General features: G+C 42.1%; 1 protein-coding gene across 5 annotated transcripts in view; it reads right to left on the bottom strand.

Moving 5' to 3' along the window:
* The window catches only part of cdh4 (cadherin 4, type 1, R-cadherin (retinal)), a 197,830-nt gene that overhangs the window by 31,060 nt on the left and 151,758 nt on the right, over positions 1-15,012 (bottom strand). For all 5 annotated transcript variants that reach the window (XM_071493884.1, XM_071493886.1, XM_071493889.1 and 2 more), the window contains 2 exons: positions 12,486-12,641; positions 7,734-7,878 (listed from right to left, as the gene is read on the bottom strand). In XM_071493884.1, the coding sequence (XP_071349985.1) occupies positions 7,734-7,878; positions 12,486-12,641 (301 nt within the window). The remainder of the gene's footprint in view (positions 1-7,733; positions 7,879-12,485; positions 12,642-15,012) is intronic.

The following is a 15,012-nucleotide window of genomic DNA, read 5'->3' as shown; positions in this document are numbered from 1 at the left end:
AGGCAGACAGCACAGAGGAGGTGAGGCAGTGTGTGTGTGTGTGTGTGTGTGTGTAAAAAGTATATGTACGTCTGCGTTTACTTGCAGGTACGTGTGTGCATCTGTATGCATGTGCTTGTGTGTGTCCTCGCAGCACGTATCAGGGTGACAGGCCCTGTGTCCCCGCATCTTCCCCAAGCAGAATTATTGATTTGCACGAGTTTGTCAGCTGGGCTCACAAATGCGATCAGGCAATTAGGAGCACTTTGTGCTGGAAAGAGGAGAGATAACCTCGCCCCTCTCACAGGGTTCTGTGAAAATGTCACTTTCCATCAGGCAGCCATTTACAGGCTGCTGCTGCTGCTGCTGAGAGAAAACGACTGTCAGCTCGTGACAGAGGGGGACAGAGAGAAGAGACAGCTAAAGCATGAACATGCTTGAATACAAGGAAAACTTAAGAGACAGGCGATAAGGACATAGAACTGAAGTGTAAAAAAGGGACAGGGAAGGAGAGAAAAGAATGAATTGGTAATTATAACGCCTACATGTTAGATTGCCTTGTCTACATTAATTAGAAACTACATTTTATAAAAATTCTGATGGATTTTAAAAATATAGCACTGTCTTCATGATAGTGGGCACCAGAAAGCATCTCGGCAAATTAATGCATAAGCACTCTGGTTACCTCAAGGGGCATGATGGTGGGTGGTGGGTACCATGCTGAGGAGGAACGAAACCAGCAATGTTCAATTATCACATCCAAAGCAATAAAAGCTGGATGACAAAAATACGTCTTGTATGTTTTAGAGTGCAGCAGAAGTTTAGAAAGTCAAGTTTGCTTCACCACCTTTCAGATGATAAATGTAAATGTCTCAGGCGAAGCAGGAGAGATGCTGGATTCGTGGCAGATTTGACAGTCCCTCTGTGGGTCTGAGCAGTTACTGGTGTCTCCATCCCCATAATTGGGTCTAGATGGCACCATCATTCCTGTGACAGCCTGCATGGACAGGATAATTGTAGCCTCGATTTTCAATTTAAAACTTCATTAAGTTTCAAAGCCGGATTTGTCACTTTGTCCAGCAAACAAAGGAAGAGAGTCCAGGAAAAGACAGGAAGTAGAAAAAACAATTACTGCTGTTCCACCAAGGACAGCGTCGATATATAATCAACCATTCCCGTCCCACAGGGAGGGAGAGGATGTGATGCTGAATCACACGTTGGCAATGCTACCTTTCATTTCAGTGAGGAGGATTCAGTGATATGATGATGGTGTGCTTTTAGATCCAAAGCGAGGCCATGCCTGAAAGGGTTAATCTCTGAGCCTGTTTAATTCCTCTTTAATTTGAACTCTAATTCCAAATCCTAATTGCTTTTCCACCAAAATCGCTGGAGCTGAAAATTTAAGTGGTCGGCCATTTTGCTCACGTGACAGGAGATCAGCAGTGAGGTCTATCTGCTACCTAAACATTAGTCAGCCAGAGTCAACATCTGCCTGCCAATTAGAGAGGAGATGGAGAGAGAAGAAGATAGATATAGATGGACAGAGATAGGCACACACAGATGTAATGATAGGAAGCAGAGGAGGAAATTGCAAAGTTGAAAAAAAACAGTCAAGATGAAAATATAGGGGAGAGGGTTTATAAAGACCACTAAAAGCAAAAGTACAAGGGGAAGTCAGAGAGTGAGAGGGCGGAGGGTGGATGGTATAAGAGGATAATAACTCTCATCAGTGGGGGGAAGATAGAGGAGAAGAAAAAAGTGGCCGCAGTACAGCAGAAAGATAGAGAGAAGGAGAGTTAGAGGTTGAGAGGTATAAAGGAGGTAAGAAAAAAGGCTGAAACCCAGTCCCAGCCCAGTCTTGGTGGAAGTGATGAAGGGGGCACATCGTGTTCATACAAAACCCTTTAATGGAGGCCACTGCTCTCTGAGGACACAAAGACACAGTCACACCATTCACAACTATTCACTACAGATCAGTAAAAGAGATCTGAGATTAAATGCTCAGGAAGCTTTTTTTGATCCCTATTATTGCATGATAGCCATTCCTGTGATCTACTTCTGTTCAGGGTCACAGAAGCCTGTGCCAGTGTACATGGGGAAATGTCCAGTAAATGCCATGCCGTTGAAGTCCTGGTGATTTTCTGCATAGACAGTGGAAGGTGACTGGCAGCTTAAGCACCTCCAAGTCTATGACCGGCCTAAAATGTGTCTGGTCGAACCACCAGCACAAAAGAAAACTACTACAACAGCTAGTTAAACTGTGGAAAAATTAGTGTTATGTCCACTGTAGCTCCGATGCAGCTTTGATGATGTCATCAAGGTTATCTGGGTTTGCACCTAAAATGTTCAAAATAAAACCTGCTTTACCAGCTACAGGAATGTAAATTAAAAGACGGCCTTGGCCTCTGCAGCAATGAATTTGACCATTTTTCATTAAATCTCTCTCCTGCAAGTCTCCAAACTTTATGGAAATAATATACATAATAATATACAAAAGAAGAAAAGTCTATTTCAACTTTGTGTCTGTGACGTGACAGCAAAGTTGGGTGATGCTGGACTCATGATAGACATGTACATATTTGTGTGGGTCTACACAGAGAAGTGGGGTTTGGGTAACCACAGATCACAGAGGACTGCAGATGCACACACCTCCCTAATCTCAACAAGGTGCTGCAGGACCTGAGCATCAAGCAAGCTGATTGGTTGATCCCACTCCCAACAGGAGGATAAACATTATACTCAAAATCAGTTCAAGTATAAAAGACACAGACATGGAAACATCTCTGAATGACCCCCATGCACGTTTGCTTACGTTCAGCAAGTTTGGCCACAACATGAGTCTACAATACTGTGAAATTATCCAGGAGAATCTCATAGTTAAATGTTGATGAATGTTCAGGATTATTCAAAAAATACACATCCTCCTGGAACCAGCAGCTCTTTCCACTTTAAAGAAATCCAGAGTTTTATACCTCTTATTGATTGTTCATTAGCTTCTGTATCTCATCGTGTGTTTTTTCATAGAGGGATCACTTCAGTCTGGGATGCCAAAACATTTTCTGCTCAGTCAGAATAAAATGTTGATTATTTTGTTAACACGGAGGTTTTGATAGGACGCCAATGTATGGGAGAGCTCACTGAAAGTAAAAATGAGAAGGCTCCCTGCCTACTTTACATCACTCAGACAGATTCATTGAATTATCTGCGTTAAAAAAACAGACCCTGATGTGTTCTCTGCACTGGCTCTATCACATGCATGGACTTAGAGTAAGAGAGACAGTGAGAAACACCTGCTGCCACAGATGAAGTCCAACACACTGAGAGAAACATCATTGTTCTCCTCCACCTCTACCTGCCTCCATCACTCCATCTCTCCCCTCCTTTGCCAATCCCTAATTATCCCCCCAGGCAAGAAGGAGAGAGAAAGTCTCTTAAATCTCTTGGAAACTGTTAGCAAACTCAGAAACTCTTCAGGAGAGGGAGAGAGGGGGGAGAGAGAGCGAGAGAGAGAGAGAGAGAGAGAGAGAGAGAGAGAGAGAGATGCAGCACCCCTGTCCCCCCCTTGGGAGTGCAAATCGACTGTGAGAGTAGGCACTCAGCTGCTGGTTTTGATCTCGCACTCTCATTTCAGAAGGCCTTTTTGAGAAAGATGGTCCATAAAAGGGAACAACTTGCTGTCAGAGTCGGGGATGTGGGGGAGGGAAGGAGAAGAACAGAACATCACAAGGCAGATGTTCTGAGTACACTGCAGCCCCCGAACACAAGAGCTTTTTGGAGGAGTCACGCCATGTTGACAAATCTTTATCTGAGGGCCACTTAACACGACGCAAGGACCGTCTCATGTCACAGTCTTGAAGATTTCACAGAGTTTCAGATCATTTTGGTGACCCTACTTGAAAAGGAAGTGGTATTTCATGTGTTTTCATTCTGTGTGTGCTCTGCATGTTGGACTATTTGCACAAATGTATCAGGTTTAGAGGGTTTCTCATGGTTATCCACCTAGTTTCACACTCAGTCTCATTTATTCCTCATTAACAAGAAGTCAATGTGATCAGCCAGCTTGTTTTTGTCATGTACTGTTTTGTTAGGTTTGAATATAAATGTAATTCTATTAGTCACAGGTTCTTGGTGCTGAGCGGGGGCCCCGGTGGCAGAGAGTGACAAATGAAGCCATTTCAAACAGATCCTGACTGACAGTTTGATCGGATCTCTGCCTACGTGACATCTGGTGTCGGTGATAAGGGTGCTTCCCTGTAGGTCTCCCTCTTTGATGGCTTTCACACAGTGCTAGATGTGAAGATGTGTTGTAATGCTTCAGAGAACCTTTGATATCTGGGCCTGTAGATACAAAATGTGATACTGCTGCAGCTTTATACATATCTCCCCCTTTGCATGGAATTTAGAAAAATACAAACCTTGAATTATACGGGTTTGTTGCTCAAAATATGACCAATATTAAACCGGTGAAGTGTTTCTGTATATTTAGAATATTCATTGTGCACAGTGAAGACTTTCCTTTGTGCACAGGTTTATTTGACGTCTTCCTCACTGGTGTGGTAGAAAAGTTTGTAATTGACTCTACATCTCATGTGTCATTTTTCATCTCTCTGCTAAGACGTGGTGACTGGGATGATGGAGCATGAGCACTGAATTAGCTGCACACCATCAGTACATGAATTTAATTTATTTGAAGTAGGCTACTTTAATTTGTATCAATTTGCAATTTTTTCCATTAAAAACAGTGCAACTGAATTGATTAACCTTTTCTGTGTTTAAAGAAATTACACCTAACAGTAGCGGTGTCTAGCCATGCAGATGTTTTAGTCATCTCCACTGCGGAGACTTCTGTCACCATGCCCATACATGTGAAATGAATAAACTTAGTTTGTGCCACTTCACAGCATCAAGAGGTAAGTGAGATATTGTCTTTTTCTTAATTGCTTGTTGAATGTAGATTCGGGTAAAGTAAGTGGAAAGAGGGTTTTATGGCACAAGCTTTGCTTACCACCTCTGAATTTCACCTGAAATCTCATCTGTGCTGTTTCTGTACATTTACTGTTGAGTTCTCTGTGTCCCAACAGGCACATGCAACACATGGCATGTCACACTGTGGAAAACCCAGAACACTGTACTATATCATTATGTAGTAACAGCTTTGAATAGTCTCTTATATTTCACCACTGGTCAGAGCTGCTGTGGACAGTGCGAGACTGAGAATTGAAGTATTCCAGCAGCATCGGTGCCCAGAGCAGCACCTGTCACCTGCAATGCTGTGACAGGTTTCAACACACCACCTGTTGCAAGGATGGAAAGAGACTCCCGAGGGATTTCTATGGTCATCTTTTGATTCCACAGAATAATCTCAGCCTCATGCAAATGCAGGATGCATACTGGATGATCTGTGAAGCTGTGAAATCTGTGAAATTAATTATCATTAATTTTGATTACTTAATGAAAATGTCAGTTGACTTATGTGTCACAACATTTACTAAAGAAATTTACATTATAATACTGTAAGAAGGAAGGAGTAGAGTCAGGGTCAAAAATAGTGTGCAACTGTCAAAAAATTAAAAGAGCAGCTGAGGCACAGGTAAATCTGAGCTACTGCTGAACCAAGAATAGATATTGTTTGTACCTGACAGAGCCTCATACTCCTCACTATTTTAGTTCAAATAGATAATTTATTGAATGTTAATATTTTTTGTTGTTGCCTTAGGTTTTGTGATTCGGTAAAGGTGTACACAACATAGAATAGTCAGTGTCATAATTTCAGGTGCACATTTCGCTCCTGGCTGTGTTTCCTGTTCTTTAACTACGGGGCTGAATTCAGTGCAGCTGGGTATAAAGCTCAACTTCAGCAAAACCGTGCTGAAAATGTTTAACTGGAGGTCTAAAATGGGTTCATTAATAGTGAGTAAAGGATCTAACTGGCGGAATATATATTAAAGGCTTAAATGGGCCAGAAAAGTATAAAATACACTGAAGATGAATCGCACTCAGCCGTGTTTTCTTGGGCTAAACAGGCAATTAGGCCAACACAGCTTTGCAGCCTATTTTGTTAATTAAAATTAATCAATTCAGAGACCAAACACTGAGCTCCACACAAACAATATGCTTTTCCAAACTCTCAACACCTGACACTGTGTGATCCACAAACAAATGTCACTTGGCAGTGATTACTTAATGAAGAGCAGAGTAATTATATTGTACATTTTCTTGTTAATTGGTACAACAGATTGCGTTCTGCTCAAAACAAAATATAATTCAAAGACTTTTTGTCTTTGCATGTTGTCATTTTAAAGAGAGAGAGCAGAGAGCATCAGAGTGAAAAACCAAGAAAGTAGCCTTTGGAAAGTCTGGTTGCCCTCACTAATTAGGGGCTCTGTATACAGACTCACGCTCCACTGAGGAGTAACCAGTACTCTCTCTCTCATACACAAAGTCAATCCCATACTCGCTCATCCATTTACCACATATACACACACACCAGAACATGCTTTCCTATATTGTTTACAAATCCCCCTGAGATGACATTGTAACAGAACAATATCTGCACGCTGTGAAGACAAACATGGGTCCTTGGGGTCTGATTGTTAGAACAAGAGTTCTTCCAGTGGAGACATGAGAGCTACTTGCACATTCTGCTCTTGCGCCTCACTCAGCACTGACCACAACTCTGTTCCCTGATTTGGAGGGGAGGTCTACATCTTGCCATGCTCTGCAGAATCTGATAATGATGCATCCAGCCAAGACACTTTGAGACAAATATCACACCATAAGCTTGCCCTTGTCTGAACCGACCAAAGAAATTAGGGTTAGGGTTGGGGGGGGGGGTCAGCATAACCATAGTAACTCACTCACACACCTGCCTGCGTGTGCACGGCATGAGAGGAGCTGCAGCAATAACTGAAATGTGGATATTTCTCACTTTGCTCTGATGGTCTGAAGAACTCGCTGGTGCTCTGTCTCGTCTGTCTGTGCGCTACAAGCGATCTTAAACTTACCACAGAGCAAAAGAATTTTACCAAGTGTCTAATTGTGCTACGCGCACCATTAGAGACTGTATAAGCTACAAGACACTATTGGGTTTTCTGGGAGATTTAAAAAATTTTGTTATTATATTGAAGGCGATGGAGCTCAACTCCGACTGGCTCCGAACCAACTGAACCCCTGTGAGCCACTGATGGAGTGAGGCAGGTAAACGAGGCATTCAGCTAATGTCAAGGTTAAGAAATGGTACAGTCCACTTTAGGGGTGTCTGAAATCGTATTGCAAGATTCTTGCAGGCATGAACATGGGAAATATACTGTAATATCTGCAATCACAGGTAAGACGGATATATAAATGTTTCAACCATTTCAACTGTTGTTTTTACCTTTTTTGGGGGTGGGGTCCAAGCCTTAATCCCCCCCAATCCCCCTGTAATTCGAACCCAGTTTCTAAGTGGATTTATGGTTGTTTGCCCATGATGGACATCAAGGATAGAGATATCTTTGGGAAGTGGAAGCTACATTGAATCTAAAACTATGTGCACCGTGAATCTGAGAAGAGGTTCTTTAATTGCCTCCATGAGCTCACAGCCACTGTTGCCTGTTGTAAATTATCGCGATGAACAACATGCAGGAATTTGTTTTACTCAAACTGTGTTTAAAACTTCACCATTGCTTTGTGTCGTAGTGCTGACTTTTCCGATGAATCTGCACCTGTACCTGTCCTGCGATGTCAGGTAAGGTGGTGGTAGAATGAACTCTTACCTGGTTTGGAGCCTTCAGCCACGGAGCCGTTGTACACTTGATTCTGAAACTCAGGTCTGTTGTCATTCATGTCGATCACATAGATGTACAGATCGATTGGATTCTCTACCTGGTTACCATTCATGTCCACTGCATGGGCTCGCAGCTGTGAATATACATAAAAGCACAAAAAAAGAAAGGATCATCAGCTCTGAATGCTGAACATTAGCTCGATGAATACTCCAAATATAGCTCAGCTGACAGGAGGCTGCTGCTGGGTTGATTGATATGAAACTCTGCAGTCTGGTTTGAACTGGAGCAAACTCAGCACACAGCACAGCCTTGACTTTATTAACTAGCAAATTCATTCAACTGGCAAATATTCTGTTTCTTGTCTGCCAACGGGGCATGAGTATCCTGTTGGTATCTTGGCAAGGACCACAACAACACAGAAAGGGGCAAAGTAGTGAAATGTTCCAGACACACAAACAACACCTATTTTGTTGTGAGCACAGCCAGAGGCCTAAAGAATATCAGAGAGGTGTTGCTGCTCAAGCTGTGGCTTCTTTTTGTTCAGGGAGAATGTTCGTCTCGATTTGTTTTGACAAAACCAGCCATTTGGACGGATGTCTCAGAATGATGAGCTGTTCCTTGACGATTCACAGTGTGAGAACAGACAGAGAAAAAGAGGGAGAGAATGAAGAGTGGGAAAAAAAAAAGTGGTGCAGGGAAAAGGCGAATGAGATGGGAAGGAGAGGAGGAGAGTGACTGAGCCTTGTGCAAGTAAATGAGAGATGAAAACACAAAGAGGCAGTGTGAGGGTGTGGGGGATTGAACAGGGAGGACTGACAAAAGCAATCATCATCTACAGTGGGATGTCTTAATCTCCACGGCTGCTGTTACACACCCTCTGCTCCCCACCAATCCCCGCTAATGATATCTAACATAACGCAAAGCTTTGTAATAGCCCTGGAACCAAACCGGCACTGTTCACTGTGACTTACATTACTCTCATTCAATTGCCTAGAAATTCATATCCTCTGCAGAAATGTTATTCAATCACAGCCTGGCTTGGTAAGAGGAGAAGGGCTCTCATTCTGGCTAAAACTGACACGCTGGCAGCAAAGTATTTTGTCTGCCACAGCACAGACGAGGGGAATCTGCCTGCCAGCCTATTTACAGGAAGTCGTGATGTATTGTGGGGTGACATGAAAGATTGAATGGCAGCACCTGCCTTCACCGCAACAAAACTAATCATGTCGCCCTTTGTGCCTGCCTGTCAAGGATGTATCAAAACATACCCCAACACAACCCGCTGGAGCATTCACACACGCACCCAAACACCAATTCAGACACATGTTTATGCATATCAACATGGATACTGACACAAGTGCGCAGATACACACTGGGGAGACACCCGCAGCCAATCAAAAGAGCCCTCTTTAGCCACTTAATGATCCTCAAGATGCTAGTTTTCCATTGGCTGAAGCACAGCAAACAAACATGGAGAGGAGATGAGATAAACAAACAAGCCCAATCTGTTTTCTCAGCTGTGAATGCTGCACACGGAGGGATGTGTGACTGCTTCAGTGAGTTGGTGTGTGTGTGTGAATGTGTGTGTGAATGTGTGATATGTGAGTGTGCGTTTTAGTTTTTGTTAAACTGAGTGTTTTTTTGTGTAGTCACCTGTGTCCTTTCTGTCTGTGGATTTGAGTGTGTACATTCCTGAATATTTTCTATGTTTATAGACATACACATATTTCTATATGTGAGTATGTCTCCATATTCACATCTGTGTGTGTGAGTGTGCGTGCACTGGAGTCTGTTTCTGTGCATCTGTGTTTGCGTGCTCAATGGAGGAATTGGAAATGTGACCTGAGGTGCCTGGTGTGTGCTGTGCAGACATATGTGTGTGTGTGTGTGTGTGTGTGTGTGTGTGTGTGTGAGCCGACATCAGTAATCTGCAGGGTGAGCTTTAGCATGACTGGACCAACCACAGAGGAGAAATACAGTTTGTATTTGGCCCATTGGACCCTTTACCCAATATATACCCCCAATTGTATCGTACTTCCAGGAGACCCTTGACAATTTGGCACTGAATTCTGTCTGTGGTGCTTTTTTTTTCTCAGCTGACATATTGTACATAGCTATTGCCGCTGTTGCTAATTGCCTATCTACTGGATGTACTGTATAACTAGAGGCATTTTCCAGACTAATTGCTGTTACTGTTGTCACTTTAAGGATTTTTGGCTGATTAAATGTACAAACCTAGCAGACAAGCGGCTTTAACTATAGTTTACTATAATATTTTTAGCAAGGCTCAGGATGGCACTGTTGGCCTGTCAGCCAGTGAGCCCACCACTCAACTGGTCTGCAATGAAATACCTCAACAGTTATTTGATGGATTTCCATGAACTTTGATAAAGATATCCAAGACTCATTTTGATTATCTCCTGATTTTTCCTCTAGTGCAACCAGAAGATCAAAGATTTCACTTATTCCTTGTAGTATCTCAACATCTGCTGGAAGAATTGGCACAAAACATTATAGGATACATCCTCCCCAGAAGGACAGTCAGTGTATCCTCATGGCTTTGATGATCCTGTGTGTTTTTACCAAGAGCACTCATTAAGTCAAAAATATAATTTGTCAAAGTCTTTGGTTTATGAGCAGACACAGCAGCTGTACTTTGTTTTTACTTCTAATTAGCAAATGTTAGCATTCTAACACACCCAACTAAAATCATCATGTTAGCATACTGATGTTGCAGCCCCCCTGTGCCTAGGTACTGCCTTATGGTCACTACTATGGCTGGTAGCCTCTTGGTCTTGTTCAATAGAAATAATCAATATCATCACTTTATTTTCAAATTTTTGATAGTTTTTTTAATTGAATTAATTTGTAGCCAATTGAAACCAAATGTCCACCAGCAGTATCAGCTGACTTTGATTGGTGCATTGGTGTAAAACACACATACAAACACTTCACATTGAATTACATGGATTCATGCAAACATATTTTAAAGAAAAAATCCCAGACATTCACACATTTGTTCAATTTTTGCTCGTGCCCTGCTGACTCACAGTAGCTCTGTCTGACAAAACCGAAGCTCAGGCTAACACCCACTCTCCTCACCTCGCAGATCACTTCCCCCTGGTGCTAGTCTGACAGAAACAGCAGCCTCGTCTCTCTTTTCACTTGAACCCAAAACTAACAAGCAAAGTTTGGCCTGTGAGAACACAGCAGCGCAGGGAACTTCTTGTCAAGTTGAAAGAACGCTGGACTAAATTTCCCCTGGGTCAAACTGCCTACATTCTCCTACACTAAATCATACATCACATCACAAGCAGCATGGGTCCACGGGAGCCTAAATGGAAGCTGCATTCAACTTGAAGTGCCCTCAACCTAACATGCTGTTTTCACTCCAGGCAGTGTCAAATAGGAACTGTTTACTGAGTGGCTGTCCTTTCCTAGGGACCAATAACCTGCCTGTTTTATTGATCACAATTTGCTGGTTGAGTGTGAGAGCAGGTATGGAGAGACAACAAACACACAGGCAGCACTGTACAGAGCCTGAATGTAGCCCATAAGATAAAAGAGGCTCATCTAAAACTAAACGGACCACATACACAAGAGTACAAGACAAATCAATCAAGAAGACAATCATTTAGAGCTTTGTGTTTGTTTATAGTCATTGCACGTACTGTGTGTGTATGTGTGTGTTGGTGTTTACAGTGTGTGCATATTGCTGAGTGTGTGCACTGACAGACACTGAAGAGATCCACTCTCCTTTATTCTCCCCATCCTCAGAGACAGGAGCATGCCTCTGAATTAGCTCTATCAGCAGCGCAGCCATCTATCATGCTGACAGTCACACAGGTGCGAGCGGAGGTGTTAGTCTTTGCTGATATACACTGAAACCTGTAACGTGCGTATATTAAACAATGGCCTATTGCTAACACAAGTCTCATGTGGTCGGCATATTTAATTTACACATCCACGGAGCTGTTTAACCTGAGATTCCAGAGGGGTCAGTCATGACCTCAACCCTCCAGGGTGGGGGGGGGTTTCCTATGGGCCATAAGCAGGCTAACTATACAGCTGTCAGGCAGCACCTTTGAACAGCACAGCTGCAGAGTGCACAAGGTTAGAGTGCAACATGGTGTAGGGGAGGCGAGGTGAAACAGGACAGCAGTTTGCAAAGGAAACTTGGGAGACACACACACAGAGTGGGAAGGGGTGGAGAACAGACAGACCTGACATAAACACTCATCATATATCAATCAGCATTTGATTTGACGTATACACACACACACGCACCTCTGCATTCACACAAGCGTACACACCCACTCGAAACTGCACCTGCTCATTAGCTCTGATTGTGAGAACAAAGACAACAGTTTTGTTGCACTCCACTTTGGTTCTCTCTCTCTCTGTTCTATACATCCTGCGCTGCTCTGTGCCGCTAAACCCCAATCTACATGACAGCTGAAGTGGTTGTGTGTTCTCTCAAGGCATTCTTCATTTCATTGCTGGCTCAATCAGAACCCGGAGAGGCTGGTGCGAAGGAACCGCACAGAGGCTAACAGAACAACCAGTCCTCCGAATATGCTCCGAACTGTGGTTGTGTTTTGACAGACAGCATTAGTGTAAGCATGAAAGGTAGATGGGGAAGAGAAACGGCAAGGCACATTTCCACGGGGATAAATGGAGCGTAAATGGAGCTAGATGTGAAACAGAAACAGACATGACACACACTCATTTCGTCCTTACATGGAAAGAGGCTCTCTCCTCCCTGTCCAAGGGTTGGGTGACAAACATGTTGCCGCTAATGGGATCTATGTTGTAGATGCCACTCGGGGGCTGATCAGCGCCTGCTCCTGTGATGCTGTAGCGGATGCCAACATCCTTGTCCTGATCTGAACGGATCTGAAGACACAGAAACAGAGAAACAAGTTCAGCAGACAGGAAAATCTGGTTTTTAGCCCCAGCTTCTCAGGCTTCTGCTGCACTTGTAACAGAAGGCACAAAATGTTCCGAGCATAAATCATCAAAAAAAAACATAGTGAAATTAAAAGTTTGAGAATGGACTGAGAGTACATTGGATGCTTGATAGATTCATTTCCACTGCAAGCTTTCTTTCAAGCTCACACTTAAACTTGAACAGCCTGAAGGTGAAGATAGAAAATCGCATAATGTGCAGAGAGGGAAATGGATCCACTGTCAGAAGATTTTGTCTGACCTCTTGAGTTTTTGGTTTACTTCACCTCATGACAGTTTCTCAGTAGACCTTGAACAGGTGTAAAAGGACATTACTGTCAGCTTCCTGTCTGGATGATGTGAAACTGGTTTCTCATCTATGTCTGACTGGCGTTTAATATCTCAGTGTGCCTGTTCCATTTTTAACACTCGGTTGTGTTTTTCACATGCAATTCAAAATGTGACATTTAAAGCGTGATATATTTGACTTTGAACAAGTTTCAATATGAACGCCTCCACAGCCACAGCAGTAAAAATATTAATACTTTTACTCAGCACCATGTTGACTTTAAAAAAGACAAAAGGAGGAAAAGAAGAAAAAAGATGCAAAGAAAGTATTTGTGCCTGAGGCTTTGATTCACACTGGGCTCCTACTGGATTCTACTGTGTTTCTATACAATGCAACATTAATTAGACATTAGTGAAAATTATGGGTCTGAAAGTATTGCTGTTACTAAGTGGGCATACAAAGCCTCTGCACCCAACCTGTAATCAATAACCTGAATAAATAAGTACTTAGTAAGAATAAGGACTTTATTTTAAGATTTTTTTTATTTTCACTGAAAAAATACAAAAAATGATGATGGTGTGATTTTTGCTGGGGTGTGTACCAAACAAGCATGTTCCTTTACATATGGGCTATATGATTTGTACCTGTTGCACCCCAATGCTTCATTTCTGGTCTGTGATACATTTTACCTTTCTCAAAAAAAATTGCAGCTTCTGCTATTTGCAGGTTGCACTTGGTCATACTGCGATATCGAAAATATTTCAATTAATTGTTCAGCCCTAGTAGAAATCAATTAAAAGACTTCATATTGGAACAAACAGTAATTAAAGGAAATATAATCCTGCAGCCCCACAAGTCAAATGGTTACTTAATTCTGGTCAAAAGCATTTAAAAAGTGTCATTTTCATCACCGTCACTCCAATAATGCATGTGCCAAGACAAATTAACATTACAGTTCATTTTGTTGTTTCATTTGTTTGTTTAATTACCACACCACCACTAATGAATTCAGTCAGTAATTACATGGAACCTTGCTCAGGACAAGATCTGAGGCTGAAATTCAGACTATTCAGGGTCAATGCCTTTCCTCCATACAACCATGAGGGACGCTGTCAACATTATGAACATGAGGTGCTCTGGGAAAACCCAGGAAAATACTGCATTATGGAGACACCATCGATGAATTATAAAAAATGTTTCTCTTATGTGCTCATTTTTTGACTGTGACCAGTTAATAGTCAAACAGTGTCTACAGAAGCGTGTGAGTGTTGAGCAGTTCAGTCTGGAATAGCTTTTAGGGCCATGAAGTCATGCAACTACACTTTATTTCACAAAGTCTGACAAATGACACAGACATGACTGGTCCTTACTGAGGTTTTGTTAAATAATTATTCTGATTTCCAAATTACAGCAGTTACTAAGTACCTAAACCCAGTATTTTATGGCTTATGGGCAGGCTTATATTAAATGGCCTAAATAATTAATTGTGTAGTAGTTGATTAGGCTGCAACTAGCAATTAGTTACACTGTAGATAAATCGGTGATTATTTTAACAATTGATTCATTGTTTTGTCTATGAAATGTCCCAAATTGTAAAAATTGCTTGTCCTGTCAAAGCAACAATTCAAAACCCAAACATATTCAGTGTACTACTATATCACAAGACAAGCATCACATCTGCAGATTTGAGAAGCTTGAACCCGTGACTTCATTTTTATTTGAAAATGAAGTAAAACAAATGATTATCTGAATAACTGCGGTTTAAGTTGTAGTTGTCACGAATGTTTAAAAAACATCTGTGGATCCTGGTCCAGTCTGATCCATCGCTAAGTGCCAACATCCTCATATCATCTTTTCTCAGACCTTGCCCTCAGGTTCTGAAACATGACACTGACCTTTTTTTTTTTTGGGGGGGACTGAACCATCACTATGGTTACAAGTCAGAGTGAATAATCACAGAGTCAAATGGAGAAAAAGGAAAGGCTTGACTCTTTTTTTTCTCTCTCTATCTTTCTCTTCCCCTCATATGCA

This window comes from Trachinotus anak, unplaced genomic scaffold (assembly GCF_046630095.1).
Source record: "Trachinotus anak isolate AG129_WGS33_773 ecotype Australia unplaced genomic scaffold, CSIRO_AGI_Tana_v1 ptg000013l, whole genome shotgun sequence".
Classification (NCBI taxonomy): domain Eukaryota; kingdom Metazoa; phylum Chordata; class Actinopteri; order Carangiformes; family Carangidae; genus Trachinotus; species Trachinotus anak.
This window is presented reverse-complemented; position numbering and strand designations above follow the sequence as displayed.